The sequence below is a fragment of the Coloeus monedula genome (assembly GCF_965178545.1).
Source record: "Coloeus monedula genome assembly, chromosome: 3".
Lineage (NCBI taxonomy): Eukaryota > Metazoa > Chordata > Aves > Passeriformes > Corvidae > Coloeus > Coloeus monedula.
In genome coordinates, this window is record NC_138783.1 from 21,182,830 (window position 1) to 21,204,639 (window position 21,810).

Genomic DNA, 21,810 nt, shown 5'->3' on the forward strand with positions numbered 1-21,810 from the left:
AAGAAAGTGTTCCAGGAGATCTAGAACATTTTTTTAGCTGGCTTTTCAAAATTTCTTCTGTATTTCTTGAGACTTACTTTTTGATATTGATCCTCCTGAAATTACTGGAATTAATCATGGGTGGTTTTGGCATGAGATCTGGGATGACATCAGGGATCAAACAGAACATGCAGTAGAGACAGAACCTCTCCATGCATCCCTTGTAATCAGCAAAGGTCTTGAGGAGCATTTATATGGTCCCATTACCCCTAGAGCAGAGGATGGCCATAATCCCGTGGCTGAGACCACATGGCAGCCGTCCCAGGAGTGCGTGACTGCAGCCGTGCCGGCGGAGGCGCCTGTGCTGGATGCACCCGGCCCCCTCGGGAGCGCGCCCCTTATCACGGACCCCATCCCTGTCTCGGGGTCCCCAGCCACTCGACCGTGAGTGAGGGAGCGATGCCGCAGGCGCCGCGGGTGCCGTGGGCCATGTGCAGCAGAGAGGAGGCCCCCATGAGCAGCCAGGAACCGGGGGTCAGTGTGGCAGCCCGCTCTGAGCACACGGCTCGGAGAGCCCTGCGGAGGGAGAAGCCGTGGTTTCCACAGAGACACGAGAAGCCGCGCAGCGCCGAGCCGGAACGGGGCCGCTCTCAAAGCAGCGTGGAGTTTGCAGAGCGGAACCACTCACAGGGCACGGAGCCAGCGGCGATGGCAACGCGGGGCCGCGCAGAGCCCAGACACGCCGGAGCAGCGCCGCTCAGAGAGCGCGGAGCAGCCGCAACGCGGGGGCCCGGCCGAGACGTCGGAGTCGGCGAGGCGGCGGCCACGCGGGACCAGCAGCCACGACGAACACGCAAGCACGTGATAGGAGGAGTTGTAGCCACGAAAGTTACAGGAACTGTGAAATGGTACAGTGTCAAAAACAACTATGGGTTTATAACACGAGATGATACAGGGGAAGATCTGTTCATCCATAGAACTGCCATTAAAAGGAATAACCCTAAAAATTACCTGCAAAGTGTAGGAGATGGGGAAGTTGTACAATTTGATATAGTGCAAGGAAAGAAGGGTTTACAAGCAGCAAATGTTACTGGGCCTGGAGGTATTCCAGTGAAAGGCAGCCCTTATGCACAAAATTATAAACAATATCCATCCCAGCAACTTCCCTACCCACAGCCTACTTTCCCCTTTTACCCTATACCCAATATGAACCCCTTCCTAAGTTTACCCCATCCCCAGTTTATTCCGAATCCGTTTTTCACCCCATGGCTTCCCTATACAATTCCCTTTCCCTACAACTCCTCTCCGATGCTGAGGTGGGGATGAAAAGGGGGAGGGAAGAAATTAAACCCTCTCCTGCCTCAGTTTCCCCACAAAGCATGCCCGGAGAGTTCTGTCTCCCTTCTGTCAGCCTTAAGATGTTCCAGAGAAAATGTTTGGACATTTAAAGACTCAGGAGGGTGGCTTGTTTTGTTTTGAAACTGTTCTTGTTATGTTTGTCCAGTTGTTTTCAATGTTAAGTTCTAAATCTCTTTTTGTTAAAAATAAATGGGTGAAATGTCGGGGACCCTTCCCCCCTGCCATGTAGCCCTGGGAGAGGGGCCCTGGGGGACAGACACGGGGTTTCCCTGCCCCTGCTCAGCCTCGTTCCCCGTTGGTTGTTTTGTGTTCCCTGCGTGGGCAGAAGGACCCTCGGGTCCCGTGATTGAGCAGTTCCTCGGCAGAGCTCCGGCCATGCGGCTGGAGAAATAAACATCTCTGAAACATCTACCAAGAATCGGTCCATAGATATTTCTTTTCCATGGGCCGCCTTGTTTGATATGCGTGTTACAGTATCCGCACTGTAACACAATACTTAATAGAGAAGTTAAATAAATGGGATTTTTTATTTCTCTCCATGTTGTGCAGAACTTTGGTGAAATACACCGGCGGTTAGAAAAGATGAGTCACTGTCTGAAATTAAAAGTGTCAAATGAGTGAGTGCTGAAAGAGTTTGGACTAAGTAAAACATGTCACAAGAACCAGCTATTCTGTCCATTCTTTTTCACTTAATTTCTTCCTCTCACTTTGTCTCAGATCCCATTAATTTGGAAAGCTGGAAATTAGTTTGGGATAAGGACACTAGAATGCCCTGTCTTTGTCACTTTTATGCTATCAAATGAATGTGTCTTACCTTTGACTAATATATTAACATGTGAACCCTGTATTTTTGCAAGCACAAGATCTCAAATGTTTGCTCATCAAAATGAGAATGGAATATTGGAAAAGAAGTAATTACAGACTTTTAGAAAGTAGAGTTAAGATTTTCTTTTTTCTTCTTTTTCTTCTCTAAGCAGCACATCTGAAAGAATGTTCTCTGGCATCTCTTTTTTCCTGAAGGCTTTAGAGGAGATCCCATGACATTTGCAAGAATAAGAGTCCAATAATTGAGTCACACATAAGAGAATGAAAATTATAATTAAAATTTATATAGCATGTTTTATGAAAAAGGCACTTTGCAAATAATTGACAAGCACTGCTGAAATGTACAGTATCAACCAGAAACATTCTGAGAAAAGACAGATCAAGTGTACTGTGAGTAAGTCATTACTCTTGGAGAGCTCCACATGGCATTATTGTGCTTTTCAAAGTGAAGATAGGAATTTTTTTTAAGGTTATTCTTTGCATATTCTTTCTGCTTTAAATTAGAACAGCAAGGAGTTGAGTCACCTTGGCTTTTGCTTGTCAAAATAATCAGGAATGATAGGTGAATTGTGACTAAGCCCAAATCTTAACAAAAGCCTATTCGTATTTGGAAACAAAATGTAAAATCTCGTCTCTTGATCTTCTCCTTCCCGTCCCCCCAGCTTTTTCTTTTCCTTCCCATACTTTTGTTTTCGCTGTACTTGCTGGTCTGGGAACTATTAAAATAGGACTAGAAAAGCTCTGCTTTGCCCCCAGATGTGCTGTGATACTATCTTGTTGGAATCTCCATTTTTGAGACCTAACCCACAGAGAATCAGTTGAAGTTGAGGTAAGCAAGTAAACTTTTGAGTACTCAACTTTGTTACTTAAACATTAATTTGGTGCTGAAAAGGAGGAGTCACTAGAGGATCAGAGGTTTTGTCTTTTCATGTTTGATCTGTTTGAGACTTTTCATTACTGTGCTTAACTCAATATTTTTTGCCTTTTATGCTAAATCTTTTTGTGACACAAAACTGTCAATAACTGAATCTTCTTCATTTAATATTTTCCTTCTGATGAGTCAAAGGAAGGGTAATGTACTTCCAGGTTTGTGTGGATGAGGGAAACCGGAGCAATGTGCTGGGTTTGATAACTTAGTTAATGGAAATCAGATTTTCTCTGTTTCAATGGAGATTGTGAAGCTGTTCTCCAACAAGAGGAGAAATTGGGTGCCTGAACAGCATTATGGAACCATCCAGCAGTGGAGGATAGTGTTTGAAGAACTCCCTTATGTTTCCATGTCTAGTTTTGCACTGCAGTAGTCAACATCCATTAAAATGGCAGGAGGATTTAGGGAAAATGAAAGCAGAAGGTGATTTATTTTTTATTTTCCATTTTTCATATAGCAGAGGTTTCCTGGGAAAGGTTAGTCCTGTAAGAAAAGAAGTGGACAAAATCAGTGATTATCTATTTATCATCTGTGGATGGTGCAGATGCAGGGAACATATTGGAAAATTATAAAAATATTATATAACTGATTTTTGTACTCTTGACATATATTTAATGGAAATTTGCACTTGCATCTGCTTGTCAAACCAAAATTGTCCCTGATGAAGCATATCCTTGATAAGACAGAAGAAAACGCCTCTTGGCATGGGTTTTTGAACTCTGGGCTGGGAAGAGCTGTGTTCTACAGGAATGATCAGAGGGAAAGGGACCTGCATAGTCTGCTAGGGTCTCAAGGGGAAGGTTAAATATCTGTATGGAACACCTAAGCAGAGAAGACACGGTTGGATAATGCACCAAGAGGAAGAAGTAAGATGTAACTGGCATCAGAGAATCAAGTAGTTGTGAAAGCAGGGATGGGATTATATTTATCTATGAGACAGGTTGTGAGGTAGGCAAATAATTCATATGTTTGTTTCACTGAGATTTTTCTGAGTAGAAGTTGGCCTTTGTGCCTTTTTTTGAAAGGTGTTGTGTAATCTTTTGAAGGAAAGCGAATTTGCCATAAGACAAACTAGGAGAGTCCAGTTTACGCTAATACAAAGACAGCTCTGTGTGACCATGGAGCAATTTTTCCCATTAGTCCTCCTGACTGTTCCATCAAATGATTGATTTCTTATTTTTAATTTTGAAGGGAAAAAATAGAATATGGTTTCTGGAGCATTTTTGAAAATAATATTTCAACTTAAAAAACAGTAAGAATGGCACGTCTGCTCTCTGTATCCATCTCTCTGTCATTTGCCACTCTTTTAGTGCGGTGTTTTGTGAGACCCCCATCCAAGTGTATGGCCTTTCAAACATCTTTTCATCTCATTCAAATTGTACCTGTCTTATTTACCTGTTCAGGGTGTCCGTATTAAAGATCTGAACCCTCCCAAAGATCCTTGAGGTAATAGTGTTTAGGGATTTTTGAGGGTCTGTCTATAGTATTGACTTTCAAGTTGCTATTCCCAGATTTGAGTTAGTGAATAACAAAAAAAGGTTCCTTATGTTGGAATTCAGATGGTGTGATGAGTCTGGAACACATTCCAGTTGTACAGCTGGTTTTGCTGTAGCTGTGTGCTGTCCATATTGATTAGAAGAGCTTGAAATTCCTCAAGTTTGTCTCTAGGACCAATATTGATGGCTTCTCTTGTGAAGTTCTTCCTGAATTATGGCGTACACAGGGTCTTTTTAAAATACATGATTAATCTGATCTTTAAGAAATGCTCCTGTATGTTTCAAGACATTGCCTTTTTATTTTGAACTACTTTGTTTCTAGCCCAGGTAGGAGTGCTGTGATTTTCCCTGCTTATAAACACTATGGAAGTAGAACAGTGTCAGGTCAGTAAGGTGGGGAGTGGGAGCAGACTAAGCATACTGAAGAACTTCACATATTGTAAGCAAGAGATATGTTTAGGTTTGGTTGTTGATAGTTCTTTTGGGTTTGGTTTTGGTTAGACTTTTTCTGTTTGGTTTTTTTTTCCCTAGGGGACTGTTTTGGCTTTTCTTTGTTTGTTGGGTTTTTCCTTGTTTGGTTTTGGGGTTTTTATTTCTAGGGGGAGAGAGAGAGATATCACTACTTAGTTGAATAGATTTAATCTCTTTGGAAACTTTTCCAGATACTGAGACTAAATTCTTTGCTATTGCTTCCTCTTTTTCTCCTTCACCCTTTCCTTCCCATCTTCTCACTTGTGAGTGGGACCAAATGCTGTGCTTACTTGGCTCATTGTAAACATGGAATGCAACAGCTTTTAATGGAAAAATGGAACTTCTTTTCTATTTAAAGTTGTGTAGCTGGTAAGAAGATCAGCCTGGAATGAGATGCATTGCTTTATTACTTTCAGTGTGCTTTGTACCCATTGACTCACCAGACATTTGTGAAAGGGAAAATTATGAAGTATTTTTAAATTGCCAACACTAGATACAAGTGAAAAAATGACATTTAGATTTTTCAAGTCCAGTTCTTTTGCTGAATAAATATTTACAATGCCTGTTTATAACGTCATGTCAAATTAAACTAGTATTTATTTTGCCTGGATGAAAGCCACAAGTAGCCTGAATTAACCTTAAGAAAAATGTTGAGATTGCAAAAATACTGAGGTCAATATAGCAAACAGTTCTCTGAGTACTGCAAATGCTGTTTTTGCAGTTTAAGTCCAGCTTTCTTGGATAAAACAGTGAAAATGTCTCTCAGATCAGTTTTCAGTTAATAGAAAGTTTGATATTCATGATTTTATTTTCATGAAATGTAAGTAATAAAATGGTAATGTTTTACCCTTAGTGGTGGAAAAGACCTTGTAACAAACCCCAGAAGATTTTACTAGGGGGAGCCTGATAATATTTTTTTTATGCTAATTCTCGTTTTGCAGTGGGAGTGAATGATGTCATCCTGTCTCCTCCCACTGTGTAAACTAAGCTTGTGTCAAAGTGTTGCTGCCTCTTGTCACAGAGAGAACGGTTCACTTAAATGCAGCTGCGGTACTTTTGGGTGATACCTGTCAGAGCCATTCCCAGTGCGAGGTTGGGTTTGTGACCATGATGTCAAGATTTGTCTGTCTTCTTTTCTGTGGATATATTGCACTAAACCTGGGAAATGCTCAGAAATTGCCAAGAGGCAAGTAGCTATGACAACTTTCTGGGGGTTTGTTTGTTTTTTTGTTGTGGGGCTTTGGGATTTTTAATGCCTGTGTTTTGTTATGGAAATTTGCTTTCAACATGTTAGGAATGATTAAAGGTAAGAAGGATTAAAGATGAAAGAAGGTCAGTGAAAAGGGCAAAGTCCAGGTAGAACAGCAACCTTAAAGCTCTTGAATAAAATAAGCTCAGAAGTTTTCATGGTATCTTGTGACTCTAGTGAGAAGTACTGTGCAACAAAGTTACTGTATTTAATGATTTTATAGTGATTCGGACAGCAGTGTGCAGGTCTATGGTTTAATATCTTAAAGACAATGTGACTTAGAAGCACCCCGTGTTGCTGGTGGAAGGTTTCAGTTCTGTCTTTGAAAGAACTTGTATACTTTCCCTTTTTATGCATCCTTAACAATTCAGTGGGACTTGACTACTGTGGGTCAGGTTGCATGCATTTTGAGGGAGAGAACTATGATTGATTAAAATTTATACAAGAAGAAAAGCCCCTCCAAACTTGTGTGAATATGTTTTTAACTATTTCTTTCTCCCAGAGTCTGGAAGTACAGTAGATTTGCAAAGCTGGCAGTGATCTCTTCTCCTCCTTGGTAATATGACACACATAACATTGGCATTTTATTAGTATTTTATTGCTGACTGCAGGAAGAACAGTCATAGCATAAAATTAAAAGAGTATTTCTCTATCTGGATGGTAAAACACTTCGTAGTGCCTTGGCATTAAAGCAGCAATTTCACAACTGTTTCTGTACTGCACATATTGCTCTCACTTTGTGGAAGTGCTTGCTTGAATCCACTGTGCTTTGTAATGCATTTTACATCTGCAGTCTCCTGCAGCCACTGGCATTTAGTGGAAGCTGTGATTTAGTTATGAAAACGTTTATTAAGAAATAAGCACTTTGAGGGCTTCCTAGGAAATTCTGTTCCATAGAAGGGGAACCTAAAGGTATTTTGGGGAGTCGAGATGATTTTTCACCCCTCACCCCTCCTTAAGAGACTTTTTTTTCCCAGGATTTTGTTATTTTTCTTTCTTCCCTGTGATGATATTCTTTTGAAAGTATCTTTCTTTTGATCTCATCTTCTGGAGCCAGTGTGGAGTTTTCTGCATACTGGTAATAGTGGAACAATATGTAGTCAGCAAGTAACAGATATGCAGTTCAAGTCAAGCTAACTCTAACACTTTAGTTTTGTCAAAAAAGGACTTAAGAGAGGATTATGTTGACCAGAGAGGAATCTTGTATGTATTGCCTACTTTGAGGGAAGGAACTGTTCCAGTGCTTTTTTATGTGGTTTCACTGGACTTTCTGCTCACTACTGTAGAATAGTGGCTCTAAATTTATGTTAACTGTGAAATTCAGACAAAGCTTCTAATCCACTGCAAGATTAACTCTGGCATGTGGTTTTTTTTCTGTCCTAAAATAACATTGCAGAAGTGAAGTTCTGTTTGCCGAGTGCATAAAGTTGCAGGTGGAAACTTCATTTCTTTTCAGTGAAATAACATTTTTAAGTTTCTCCCATTGCAGTGTGGAAACATCAGTCTAATTCTTTTGTTTGTAGCTGCCTCTCCACTTACTATTTACAAAGAACTGCGTTGAAAAAGCAAGTGTATTAGTACTTAGCTGCTATCTAGAAATGCTCAAATGATTTTCTTCTACAACATTGTCTTGTTTGATAGGGAGTACAGACTTTCTTCATAACCAAAGAGTATATGTGAATCTTAAAGTGTTTTAAAAATGAAGATATGTAGTGGTAATATTCTTTTAAGAGGGCTATTCTGCCTTGCTATGCAAGCTTAAATTCCAGTGAATTTCTGTGCTCTTTAAGTCACGAGGTATGAGGCTTCAGAGTCACTCTTGCTCTCCGGGGAACAGTGGAATCAAGTCCATAACTTGAAGGAGGGCAATCTAGCCAAACTTGCTTTCTGGTGGTGCAGGTACTTGTGGCAACAGGTTATCAGAGGAAATCTTGCTCTTCTTACCAGCACTTTGCAATTCTAGTGCTCAGATCTTCTCTCCCAGAGGTGAAACACACTGACCCCATGTCTCATGGACTGGGATTTCCTTTCAGTGGTACAAGGTGGAAGGAACATCTTGCCTCCTGCAGCTGCAAAGGAACAGAGCCAGTACAGTGACTTCCAGAGCTGTTTGAGACACAGTGTGCAAATGTGCTTGTCAGGAGGCTGGAACACAAATTGCTCCCTTTTCACATATATTTTTGTACTTTCACCTCCACAAGCGTGTGTTTTACTAGGATGAAAAAGAAAATATTATTGCTGTTCTCAAAAGAGTGTTCTTTATTAGCAAATTCTTTCTTTCATTATTTTGACTTCAAAGATTAAGGCATTGTTGGAGGAATAATAATAATAACGAGTAAAGAAAATATAATTGGGAAGGGAAGGCTGGTGAGTATTGTGTTTTAGTATGAAGGCAGTGGTTTTTTTACAATTATGTATGTGTTTCATCTGGCAGATCAGCTGCTAAGAAAATTCTGCAGTCAATGCCTTTGGATATTATGTGAGGGATCACAGAACAGCAGAGTGGGAGATGATTGTACAATTAGGGATGATATTTCGTCCAGTATTTCAGCTGCTCTCTGTTTGTCTAGCCTCTAAAGTTTTCTTCTAATTAGAAATTTTCCATTTATTTTTGTCTCTCCCATTATGCCATTATGTCAGTGCCATCCACCATATGTAATTCTTCAGTTCAACGCTGTCATACTTTATTAATGGGTGGAAACAGTTGCAAGGCATAGGTGCCAGAGTTATAACTTGTCATACTCTGTCTAATTTTTATGGTTCTGTGAAACAGAAAAGTTCCATTCTTAAAGAATGCAGTGTCGTCTCTCTAGACAGGAATTAAGTACAGACCAAAAGTCTTGTCTTTAGAAAATGAGTTGGTAAGCAGAGCTTCCTGGGTCTGAGACAGAGATGAGAAAACAAAGCCACAGAATCCAGAATAAACAAGGTACAGAACATAATCCACAAGATTGTACTGCCTTGTAAACCGTGTTTCACTGGCATCTTTCCAGTTGGAGCTGATACAAATGTTGAGGGCAACAGTTGTGGAGCAAGTTCTTAGTGTTTGGTGAAACAGTATTTCATGTTTTGATTTTGTCACTTGACTTTCCAGTTACAGCACAGATGTGCATGGAAATGTGGATTTTCACTACAATCTCTGCTTTCAGTAGCTTTTGTCTATCTTTATGTTCTGTTTTACTTTGTTAGAGATGAAAAGAATTTGGGGTTGATCCCTCCTTATAAAAATGCAGTTTTATGAAGTACTTAAACAAGGAATCTGAGTGTTTTTCTGGTTTGTTTTCAGGGGATTTTTTGACATGTTTCTGACCACTGTGGTTTTCCTGCTATTTGAATTAGTCATCAGGTACAGTGGAATTCAGGTCCATCTTTGTTCTACTTTCCAGTACTCAGGCCTGTCCTACTCTGCTGTCCAGGAAGGGCTCAGGAAACCTTAATTCGGCTTTCCCCTGGTTGCTGTCTTCTTAGGGAAAAAGTATATGGACTTGACATTTCTTAGGGGACCATGTGAAAAAGCCTGATTTACAGAGTCCTATAGGGAAAACCAGATCCAAAACTTCTGTGTATCTACAGTTGTAAGTTGTGGGGAAAAGTGGGAAAAACAATTGTTTAACACTGAGGATTTTTTACTTTGTTTGGAACTACAATATGTTTGGTCTGATACTGTAGATAGCTACTGGCTAATATTTGTACCTTAAGGTAATTATAACTGACATCCCTTCGAGAGTAAATGCTGTATTTACAGTAGACTCCCAAACTTTGATATTTGTGAAAGGAATAGGCTAATTTTATTCATAGCTAAGTTTGCTGGCTACGCCGTGTTGTGTAATATGTCCTACTAAGCAGAGGATAAACTCAGCATGTGTTTTCATTTACTAGTGTCAAACAGTTAAAACAATGTAGAGTTATTTCAGTGTGTCACAGTTATTATATTGCAACAGCCAAACCTTAAACCTTTGTGCTGCCCTCTCCCCTCCTCCCAGAAGCACCCCTTTAGTAGCTGTAGGATGGCAGGACAAAAATTGTAAGACAGGGGAAATTCTCCTGGAAGCTGTGGGTTTTTGAACATGCAGTGAAGCTGGCATATCAAAATATCACAAAAGGACTGAAATGACATGTGGTTTATATGTTACTCTCCCCATGGTTTACAAAACATCTTTCTGGGAACTATTTTTCAAAATGCACAATGCATTAACCTTTAAAAAACATTCTTATGAAGAAGGGCCTGTTTGAACTAAATTATTTAACTTCATTTTTTGTTGTGTCTGGAAAAAGAAGTGTGAAATTAATTTGGGGGTTTTTCTTATGTTTAATGGCACATAAATGACAAGTCCAACAAGAAATTTAAAAGGGATCCTTCATCTGGTGTAATAGAGTGACAAGTGTTTTCAGTCTCTGGATATGTCATGGCAAATTTGGGTCATTCTTACCGAAAATGAAAACAGCCTGTAAGAATGTAACAATTATAGCAGTTCATTTAATCAGTTATCTTATCACGCAGAGAGTTGTGTCCTAGGCTTGCACATAAACATATCAAAACCCAGTACTGAGTGTCAGGCTTCCAAGTTCAAAGATAATCTGCAATACCAGAATTCCATTTTTATGCTGGCACAGTCAGTGGTGCAACATTGTGATGATACATATGGGTGGATTCTGCCAGAATTAAATTCCATTGCATGTGAAGGCCTCCAAAATGATCTCACTGCTGGGTAATCTATATAACCTTCCACCTCTTCATTTTAATTTTAGTGTTCCCAAGTATCACTTTTTGAACATTATTTTTCAGTCCTCCTGCATATAATCTTTGGATCTAGGTGTTCCAGAAGGACAAGCTCCATAACTCACTTGAGGGGAGAGCTAAAGGCTAAATCCTGCTGCTGCTCTGGGTCCAGACCTGCTGTATATGGATAGTATAGTCTGTGTATCTGTTGAATGATGATACAGTGAATAATGAACATTGGGTTTGAGGCTTCTTTGGACTCACCTGGTATGCACTACACATTGCGTGTGGGAACAAAAACCTCTGTCTGCTCTAGGGGGAAAAAATGGCTAGCAGTGACCTGCAGCTCCAAGTGGATTTCTTTTCCTTGGGGAAATTCAAGTGCAGACTTGAAATTGTTTGTGAGCCGTATAAATTTGTTGCTGGGGAGCGTTCTTGACTATTGCCTTTCACAGGAGATGGTTGGAGTCCTACTCACTGGCATGGTGAATCTTGGTGAGAACAGAAGCAGGTATTCGTGTTCTGGACAGGCTGCAGCCTAAAATAGGTGCCATTAGTAAAACAGCCCAGCCTGCAGTACCTTCCCAAGTGGAAAAGGGCAGCTGGAAACAGGCCAGATGCTACTCAGACTTGCCTGACAGGCCTTAGTTCAAACACTCTTAGTTAAAAATTGTTTTTTCTACAATACAGGACAACATGTGTATAATACAAGTTTGCTTTGTGTATTTGTATTTGTCTTGTGCTGGGAGAATGGTGGTCATGAAGATGACTACTGGCAGCATCATGAAGGAAACCTTTCTATGGGCAAGGCCTGGGCCATCTTTTCCAGTACAGCCATGCTTCAAAACATAACTATCATGTGCCATTTTACTCTGCCTACATCAACTCTAAACCTCCCCACTTGAGCAAACCAGTGTGTGTCATATCAAGCTGAAGAAAAAACAGATCAAGTTTTGAACCACCAAGTGAGTTTCTACTGTTCATGAAGTTGTGATTGTAGTTATGGTCACCAGAATTGAATGTTTTTACACTCACTGCTTAACCAAAGTTATGTCATCATAGTGTGCAGATATCCAGGCAAGGTTACAGAAGGATGGTTGCATTCAGAATATCAACACAGAGTCTTCACTGCTGCAGAGCTGCTGAATAAAATGCTGGTAAAAAGTTGAGGCACTAGCTTTGAGGATTCTAGACCTAAAAGCAGGGAGGTAGGGAATGCTTTTTTTTGAGAGGAAAACTACTTTTCTCCCAGTCTGGAGGAGAATGTTTATTGCACTTGTTCAGAGGTTGGTAGACAAAATATAACCTGTGTTCTCTAAAATGCTTTAGAATTGTTGCTGAGGGCCATCACTTTGCAATAATTTAGTATTATTTAGGGCATCTTCTGGAAGAAAAATAAATGAGGCAAGTGAATCCACAATTTTTCTTAGGCTAATTGTAGCCTTGGCTCTTCTATAAATCCTGTTTACCTTGAACAAGTATGTCATCAGGCATGAGGGCTCCATGGGAATAAATCTACCTCAATAAAACCAGCTTAATGAAGTGCCTAAACCTCTGCATGTGATTTGATTTTTATTTAGTTTGTGTGTGTATATGGTGTGCTAACACTAGAATATCACTGTATGTACTTAAAAAGAAATTGTAGTTCTATACTCTTTCTCAAGCTGAAGAGTTGGTGGCAAAATGGATTCTCAGAGTATGAGGGAATTTTTTGGTAGGGCTATTTCAGCATTTTATATAGTTCTAAGGTTTTGCATTATTCTTGAAATCTGCTCAGGAAAAGCACAATTCAATGGAGTGGGAAAAGATTCTTTCCAATCACCTGCAGTTGTGGCATTAGTTTATGAATCTATAAATGGCCACAGAGTGCTTGATATGAGTTTACATAATTAATACTTTGGGAACCTGGCCAATTTTAAAAGGCTGAGAGTGTATGTGGGATAACATTATTTTTAAACTCACATTTGGAAAAGACTTTTCTTCTTTTGTCAGCTGCTTGCAATATCTGCTTTATATTAATTATTCACTTTAATTTTTCTTTTTATGATGTAAAACTCTGGAGTAATTTTAGAATGTGTAAAACTGTGGTTGGTTCAAAAATACAAATAAGTATGCTTGAAATGTCCCAGAAGGTCATTTTCTGACTTCGAAGTTAACACATTTTCTGGCAATTTAGATTACCTCATTACCACAGTTCAAGCCTATACATGAACAAGAAAAATACACACTGGGAAAATTACAAGACTTTCAGACCTTATCGCTTACCACTTTTCTTTTGAAACCTCAGTGTGTCTGTGCAATATGCACAAACGCTGAAAATTAAGGCATGGGTGCAATAGCCTGAAAGTTGGTAAGAACTTGAGCTTTGGGATACAAATAATAGAAAGAAAACTCTACATTCTGACCTGAACATTTTGGCAGAGTTCCATTCTGTGGCTCACACGAACACTGAAGTAGTTGGATTAAATGGCAGGGCAGAGTTTTTATTTATAGCACAGTGTGCAGCTTGTTTCACAGTCAGGAAAATGGCTGCAGTCAGGCTTAAGAAGCATGAATTGTCCTAGTTTGATGAAGAGCTGACTCAGGTAAAAGTGGTGGGGTTTCATGTTCAGCTTGAATCAATAGGTCTCCTTCTTTTGTCAAAAAGCTTATTAACAGCTATTTATTGTGTGAACATGACTATGAAATTGCTCCACTGTGGCAGCTCATCATTTGCCACCTTACAGATGAGCACCAGCTTTTAGCTATGATCTGACAAGCACCAATACTGCATCTCTTCAGCATTCCTTCCTGCTCTTTGGTTTAGTTATGAGGAACACAAAAACTGGCAATTCTAGTAGAAATGTCTTTTTGCTTGTGTTGGTTATTCAGTGCTCCTTAGCAGGTGACACATCTGATGTGACTTGGTATTATGGAGTAGGAGTTAATTTATGTCCTTTGTTAATCAAGTCTGTATAAACATAAGTAAGATTTTTTTTTCAAAGTATTAAAATACTAATTATGCAATTATTTTTAGCTGAAGAATTTCTTTTGACTTGTTGGCAGATTTGGGGATTTTTGCTCCAATGGAAAATCTATACTTAACTTGCGCACAAGTAATAAAGTCATGAGTGTGATTTCACATAGACTCTCTAGTACACTGAGGCATGGATGTGCACACACAAGGCAGAGTGGGACCTTGCTCATTTTTGGTAAATGCTTTGGGTCAAAAATTATTTGTTTTAATCTTTCACACTTTCATCAATCCCCTGTACTCTCACAATTTTAGTAACAGGGTCAAATAGCAGTTGATAAAAGCATTAGTATGTTGTTAATGTACAGCTATGAATTCTTAGAAAGCAGTTTCTCAGTAATGTAACAGATGTTTATTGTGCTCCCTTTCCACTCAGAAATACTTACAGCAATTAGCAAGGGACATCATGTGCTATTATTATATTTATTTGAAGGCAATGTGAGGTTGCTTGTAGTATTAAGGACGTAGAACAATTACAGATATTCCACCACATGTAGGGAATAGATAATCTCATTTATGCCCTGTTGAAATTTCAGGTATTTGTGAATAATTTTTTCCATGACCTGTCCCTTCTAGATTATTTTCCAATAATTTGTTTTTGTAGTTTTAAAACACTTGTCAGTTGTCAAAAATCCTGGCGCAGGGACAACCATCTCATTTTAAAACTCCAAAGTCGCGAAGCATTATTTATGTGCTTAATACTCTCTTAAATCAGAGAGCATTCCTTGGGAATTATTGTAATCTACTGCACACTGGGTTAAAAGATCAGTAATGAGAGAGACATAGCTTCCTACATACCATAAATTCTCCATGAGCATTTGGATACATGCCTGAGAGAAGTACAAGTAAAATGCAAAGTCAGGCCTACAAAGATTGCTTAGCTAATCGTTTCGTGCCCCTAGAGGTATGTGCCCCTATTCCACCCCAAAATTTTCATAAGCCTTCCTTTTGTGTAGCCAATAGCATTCTTTATTGGCATTTTTCAATGAAACATTGGCTGGAGAATTTATTAAAAAAAGTAAGTATAGACATAAAAAGATGGGTTGGAAACAGAGATTACTTCCTACAGCCTTCTTTCATCTCTGTAGATAAAGGCAACGTGGTGAAAATAGAGCAGGTGATGCAACAGAGAAAGAATTTGGAAATATAGTCAGAGAACATAAACTCTGTGCCATATCCTGAGTGGGAAGGGAAATATGTGGAAGAAAAGATGAAACACCTTCAGTAGCAAAAATAAGTATTTGTCATATATTAGTACTCACTTAATCATAGGCATAGCTTTAATCTTATGTGTTGTATACTTACTAGGCTTGGTGTCCATTATTTTCTGTAATCCACTGATTTAGAACCATTTCCTTCATATTTCAGTTTTCTTAAGACAAGTTAAAAATGCCTGTGCTTTGCAATGTGTTCATAGTGCTGAAGAAGAATTTCTGTTAAATTTAGGAATTCAATAATACATTCTAAACTTATGAAGTATTTATTAGTACTTTTTAAAATTAAAGATGTACTGGCAATTCATTGCTTCTTTCTCCAGATGTGTTTGAACTGTAGAATCTTTCCTTTGATCTCTGAAAATTCAGAATGTGGAACAATATAGAAGAAGATAAAAAGGATCACCTCTGATTTTTCTTGATCTGTTGGGGTTTTTGTTGGGGTTTTTTTTAGAGTAGTAGTAAGAAGCCAGGTCATCAGTCTTGAGATCTGTCTCATCTAATGGTGCGAGATGAGATACATTTTCCAGCTGGAAAAACTATGTGCAGTTGGAATCAATCCTTATAGGACTGGGCTGTATCCAGCAAGTGTCACAGACATGTGTGAGAACGTTCAGTTTGGACACCAGGAACATAAGTGAAACCACTTTATTTTGACTGCTCTTTTGGAAACATAGGGCAATTTTTAAAAATTTACATTTTGTTTGTTTGTTTGTGTCTACAGCTTTCTAAACTGAAGGGAAGTAACTGGCTAAAAGCTTTGTTGACAGACTTGACTACACTGACAAGTCCAAATCATAGTTGTCATAGCTCAATAGAATTTCATATTTCAGTACTGCTTTTGTTAACTGACGAAGTTTTCTTACTCTTTCTGAGTTTACCATTTTATATACAACACTGCCTAAGAATTCTTATGTGTGCTTCAGATATTTAATTGCTTTATCATCTGTTTGCCTCTAAAAAGTGGGGAATTTATTCCAAAGTTAACACAGAATATTGCAAGCACCTTTGCCAAGTGCCCATTCAGAGCTATTAATCCCTGCTGTATTTGAAGTCCTGTATATCTTGGGTGTTATTTTGAGCAGAGAACACAGATATTTTCTGTGGTCATATGAGGGTTGCAATGCTGGAAGTGGAAAACCGTTGTGACTTCAGAAAAAGGAGAATCCCATTCCATTTCCATCTTTTTGCATATTATTTTAAAGATTCCTGCTTCAACTATACCCAGCGTAATGGGAGGGCTTATAAATAGAATTTTACCTGTTTCTGAATGGGTGTCTCAATCTAGTTTGTTTTCCTTCAATTTCAAAGCAGGTCATTATGGACAACTCATCTGCTTCTATTTGCCCAACCCAAGTTGTTTTCCAAATGTACACAAAGCACAAAACATTCTCCCTCACTGAAATGAGTATAGGATTTACACTGGATGTTGCTCAAGAACCAGAAAGAGGTTCTTGAGTAATATCAAAGGGGTATCAAAGGGAACTTTTGGACTTTTAACCACTGACTGCTATTCTTTGAGCCTAGTTTTCCATCTACCCCATAAAGTAGGCATCCGGTCTGCATTTCTCCAGTCTGACAGGAAGGATACCTGTGGAAATTGTGCCAAACTTGAAGTAAATTATATTCACCCCTTTCCAATTATATGCAAGCCCAGTAATAACATTACAGAAGGCAGCAGGCTTTGCTGGACTGCCCGGTTTTGGTAAATTTGCTCTGGCTGTTCCAAATCACCTTCTTGTTCATCACATGCATAAGTGTGACTGTCCCTGGTGACTGAGGTTAGGGGGAACAGCTTGTGGTTTCCTGGATGCTCTGTCTTGCCTTTACTCAGTCAATTGCACTGAGATATTTTTCTGTTCTCACATGACAAATTAATCTTGCTTCTCCCTGGCTGTTCTTTCAAGCTTATCTATATACTGAAGAGATCATGCCTTACTGGATTTTCATTCTATGTGTTAGAGGTATGAAGTAGGATATTGGAATTCACGCAGAGCACTGAGGAGGGCAGCCCTCCTTGAGGCTTTATGGTGCATACTTAGATGTGCAGAACAAAAGTAGTAGCCTTCAAGTTGAAAAATACTCATTTTTACAAGGAAACATAGGGCTCAAATGGACTTCCCTGAACTCATTTTGACCACGTTGTTCTTATTCCTGAGACAGTTTGTTCCACAGTATAACTGCCTATTTTCCAGATATCTTCCTTGCTACAGTTTGTAACTTCTCTTCACAGATGAGGAGCAGAACTTACTTACACTGCTTTTCCTCAGGAATTTGTTTGTTTGCCATATATGTTTGGATACTGTCTTCATATCTATCCATGTACTTTCCCTCTAAGGTTGATGACTCCTATTTTTTCAGGCTTCTTTCCTGGGTAACAGACTCTGTACCTCTAGTCATTGACTTTGCCTTTTTTCCTGGATTTATCAAGTTGGTCTGTTTTGCAGTGCTCTATGTACTTATCTACTAGTGATAAGAGATCTTTTCAGAAGTGAGAACTAGTGCATGAAAGGACTGGGATCCATCTCTTCAGATTTAAAATAGAGAAGGTAACAATTTTGAAACATACCTTGACATGTTGGTGATTCTGAGATTTACAGATTAATTTACAACTAGAGGATTGGAAATACATGCTAGTTTCAAATTTATTCTGTTAGTATAGCTTGTAAATCCTCCTAGCTGTCTAAATAAATGTTTAAGCAGTTTTGTCCTTATAAAATTACCATGTGCTGATTCACAGAAGGAAGTAAAACAAAGTTAGCTTTAAAACCATCTAAGACAATGCTAGTACAGAATGCTGAGCTAAAGACTTGCTCTTTCAACTGCTTGAATTATGGCAGATAAGGTAATACTTATGACAGACAGAGGATTTCAATATATGACTACCTATTTCGTTCTATTAACAAAGATATACATGCAAATTTCAATTTATTACTGCTTGGGGTTTTTTGAATGTTAATTTGGAGGTGCCTTATTCTAACACAGTAGAATTTATATTTTCTTGCCAGCAGTTATTTTGATATTCTTTTGAATGATTCCTCCCAAAGTGTTTCAAAATATCCCCAGATGAGTAGTCACACGGTGAAAAAAACCCCTATGTATTATGATGTAATAAATGGTGACCACATGTAAGGAACAGACTCCAAATTGACTGTAAGAAATGAGTCCCTCACTACAATCTGGGTACACAGTAACAACCCATGTAGCAGATTATGTGTGCACTCAGTAATAAACGCTAAATCCTGGATTGTAAGTGTGATGTCGTCCCTCTTCTCGCAGAAGCAAAGGCAACTGCAGCTCCAGATAGTGGTTTTCATTATGCCTTTGATTTTCAATTCTTCAAAAATGCACTGATGTTCGTGAATGAAAAGTGGCTTAAGGAAGTGGTGATGCCAAACACTGCCTGCCACAGAGTAGGTTAATGGCAGTGATGATGCACTGCCTGCTCATGACCATGGTTATAAGAAAGCTGTTGCATTGAGGTCTATGGTCTTTAATACCAATCACTTCAATACATTTGTTGTTTATGGGCAGAGCCAGACCAACAGCATTTGAATTCTTCACCTGCTCAGGTTCTTAGTATTTTGTTGAGCTTTTCCTCCTGAGGAAGAACTGTTGTCAAAGAAAGTCCCTGCTTTTATTCAGCTGATCAGGTCTAAAATATGATCACCTTGTATGAGGCCATGTCCAAAGACCACATTTCTCTTTTGGAGTTTGCATTGACTGATGCTCTTTAAAGGTTTAAAAAAAGAAAGTTACACCTAGAAAATTTGGGAGACTCTTCTTGCTCCCCGCAGTCTTCTGCTTGCCTCTGTTGAATATATTTATGTAGAATCTGTCAGGTTCTTTGGCCAGGACACAGTTTTCTTGGTAGCCCAGCCTGGGTGGAGTTGCCTTGGACAGGTTTCCTTGGACAGAAGAAGGAGCCAGGATTGGAAAGACAGCTCTTCTGGACAAGATGCAGTCACTGTGACATCAGCTCTGTCCAGGTGAAATTACATCCAGAAAAATACATGCCAGGCCAATCTGGAAAAAAAAAAAAACAACAAACAAGGAGCTTTGAGAGTAAAGGCAGGGGAGCAAGGCCCTGGAGAACCTAAAGACATCAGATCTAGATTAAGCTTTATCCTACTACAAATAAGTGATCCATAATCTAAATTGAAATAAGGGTTTCAGGTTGTTTTATTAACAAGGATTTTTTTTCTTGTCCTTTTAAATTTGTGTGCTGTTTATTTCAAAAGTTTTATCTATCAAAAATTATTCAACTTGAAGGCATTTTAGAAGGCATTATGCATTGAAAATAATGGATAGGCTTGGTTTTGTCCCTATCCTTCAAAAATGTTGAATTGTTCAATGTTGAATTTTATTTAAATGAAATTTTTACCTTTAAACACCAAACTAAGTTTACTAACTGGACACAGAAAGGAGCAGAATTTTCTAAGGTTTAAAATAAAAATTAAACTGTATCTCACAAGAGGAGCCAGGGCCAGGTTGTTTTAAGTCATATCAAAGAAGTTTTCAGAAGTCTAACTCCTGTTCTCTTTTCCATCAGAGCTGCAGACTTGGTTATTTTCAAACAGATTTCTTTCTTGTTTTCAGTTTTGTTTCCTATTTTAATAAATAATGAGAAATTACCTGCAGAATGAAAGCTGGAATTGGGGGTTGGACCTCTGAAGTGGGATCCCAAGTTTAAATCCAGACTCTTTTCAGCTTTGCACCCTAAATATAACGACAGTTACTAAGTCAAATAAAAAATAATTTTCAACCAGCATGTTCAAGAAGCCTTGGGAGGGAGATAGTTATAAAGATGGAAGTGGAACTTCAGGGGAGTTCTTGAATGACCTGAAAACAGGCAAAACAGGTGGCATCATATGAGCAACAGATTTCCTTTGTACAATGATTTATGTAGCTATATAGAAGCTGGAATTGCTGATAACTACATCTTTACCTCTGCATTGACCTAACTGATCCTAAAGTATTAATGAGTACAGCTTTTTAACTCAGTTCTGAACTATAGTGATCACTAGAGAGGAATTGGGAAAAGAAGTTTTAAAACCTGTGTGATTTTGTAATGCAAACGTTCCAACAATTTTCTTTCAGAAGTATATATTTAGCTTAAAACATTAAAGAGCAGCGTATTTCTGATTAGCGTTAATAAAACTAAATGTGCACAGCAACTGGAGGAAAAGGTGTCAGTAACCTTGAAAGAGTGCTGTGAGAAAGGGCACAGGAAGGGATGGGACTGACCCTGGGCCCTCACAGTGCATCTCTTCCTGTCGTGTCACTACCTTCAGCTGAACATCAGTATCAAGGAGTTTCCCTACTACATATTTCAGCTACTCATACCCTTTTAGTAGTGAATTTCTCTATCATTTAAATTACTAAAATTGCCTCAGATATTAAAGAAGTACAGAGGGGAATTACAGTTCATGCTGTTTTATTTGCTGTGTGCATTCTGTTAAGAATGTCGATACACCTAAGTAAAGTTGCCCTCTGAAATGAAAGTAGTTTGAAGGTGTAAGCTGAGAGCTTAAGAGTTAGTTTTTTGTAGATAGGCATGCTTGTTTGTGTTTTGCAAAGTTAAGTGCTGCATGTTGACAGCCTATTCTTCTGAAGCAATGCTAGACTTGTGTAGGCGTAATAATACTTGGAAAAAAATAATTAATTGGGGAACTTCATTTGCAAATGACAAAACTACATGCAAGGCTGTTAGCTCACCCTCCCCTAGTAAGGTATTCTTGGTTGCCCTCTTCGTACAGCATCTACTTTCATCATTCAGAGTACTTGTTAGTGTGAATTTCATGGCTAGGAATGTTAGTGTCTGATGTAATCTGCCATGAGAAAGGATCAAACATTGTCCTCAGCTATCTGACTGGAGGATACAAAGACAGATTTTCTGCAGAAGTGCAGAGTAATTTGGCAAGAGGCACTGGGCACAAACTGGAATATGGGAAATTCCAGTTAGATGTTAGGACTTTGGTTTTTTTTAACAGAAGTGTGCTAATCACTGAAACAGGTTACCCCAGAGATGTTATGGAATCTATGACCTTGGAGGTGTTCAAGACAGCTAGATGTGGCCCTGAGCAACTTGAGGTCTGCTTTGAGCAGGGAGTTGTACTAGATGACTTACAGAAGTTCCTTCCACCCTAAATTATTCCATGATTCTGTGGTTGTGGCTGCTTTAGAAGTGTGTCTTGTTTATTCTACTACATAGAAACAGAACTATTTTTAAATGTTTCCCATTTTAAGCTGTATTTGGGTTGCAGCCAAGCAACCAATATTTCTCCATTTTTGGCAGCCAAAATAAACACAAAAATATAAAAGAGCAGAAAATAAAATTTTCATAGTGTTAGATTATCATTGAAAACTTGCCTAGTGGTACTATGACACCAGATTTAGAAAAATCAAAGCACTGCTGTGAATGATTTGAATCAGTGAGGTGGTGCTTACAAATAGATGGTGCTAATATATTTTCATAAGACACACTTCATTTGTCGAGCACTCTGGGAGGCAGTGCTGGGTCTTGCCTTCATGGCCCCTAAAATCTTTGAAACGG

The 21,810-nt window shown here is 38.8% G+C and overlaps 1 protein-coding gene across 18 annotated transcripts in view; it reads left to right on the top strand.

The window, feature by feature from the left end:
• The first annotated feature begins 6,091 nt into the window (after positions 1-6,091).
• ABI3BP (ABI family member 3 binding protein) overlaps positions 6,092-21,810 on the top strand; it is a 141,202-nt gene continuing 125,483 nt past the window's right edge. For 17 of the 18 annotated variants that reach the window (XM_082277469.1, XM_082277483.1, XM_082277486.1 and 14 more), the window contains exon 1: positions 6,092-6,244. In XM_082277469.1, the coding sequence (XP_082133595.1) occupies positions 6,166-6,244 (79 nt within the window). In that variant the 5' untranslated portion in view covers positions 6,092-6,165. Of the gene's footprint in view, positions 6,245-13,555; positions 13,613-21,810 lie in introns of those variants that run through there. The other variant, XM_082277472.1, reaches the window with a different exon arrangement.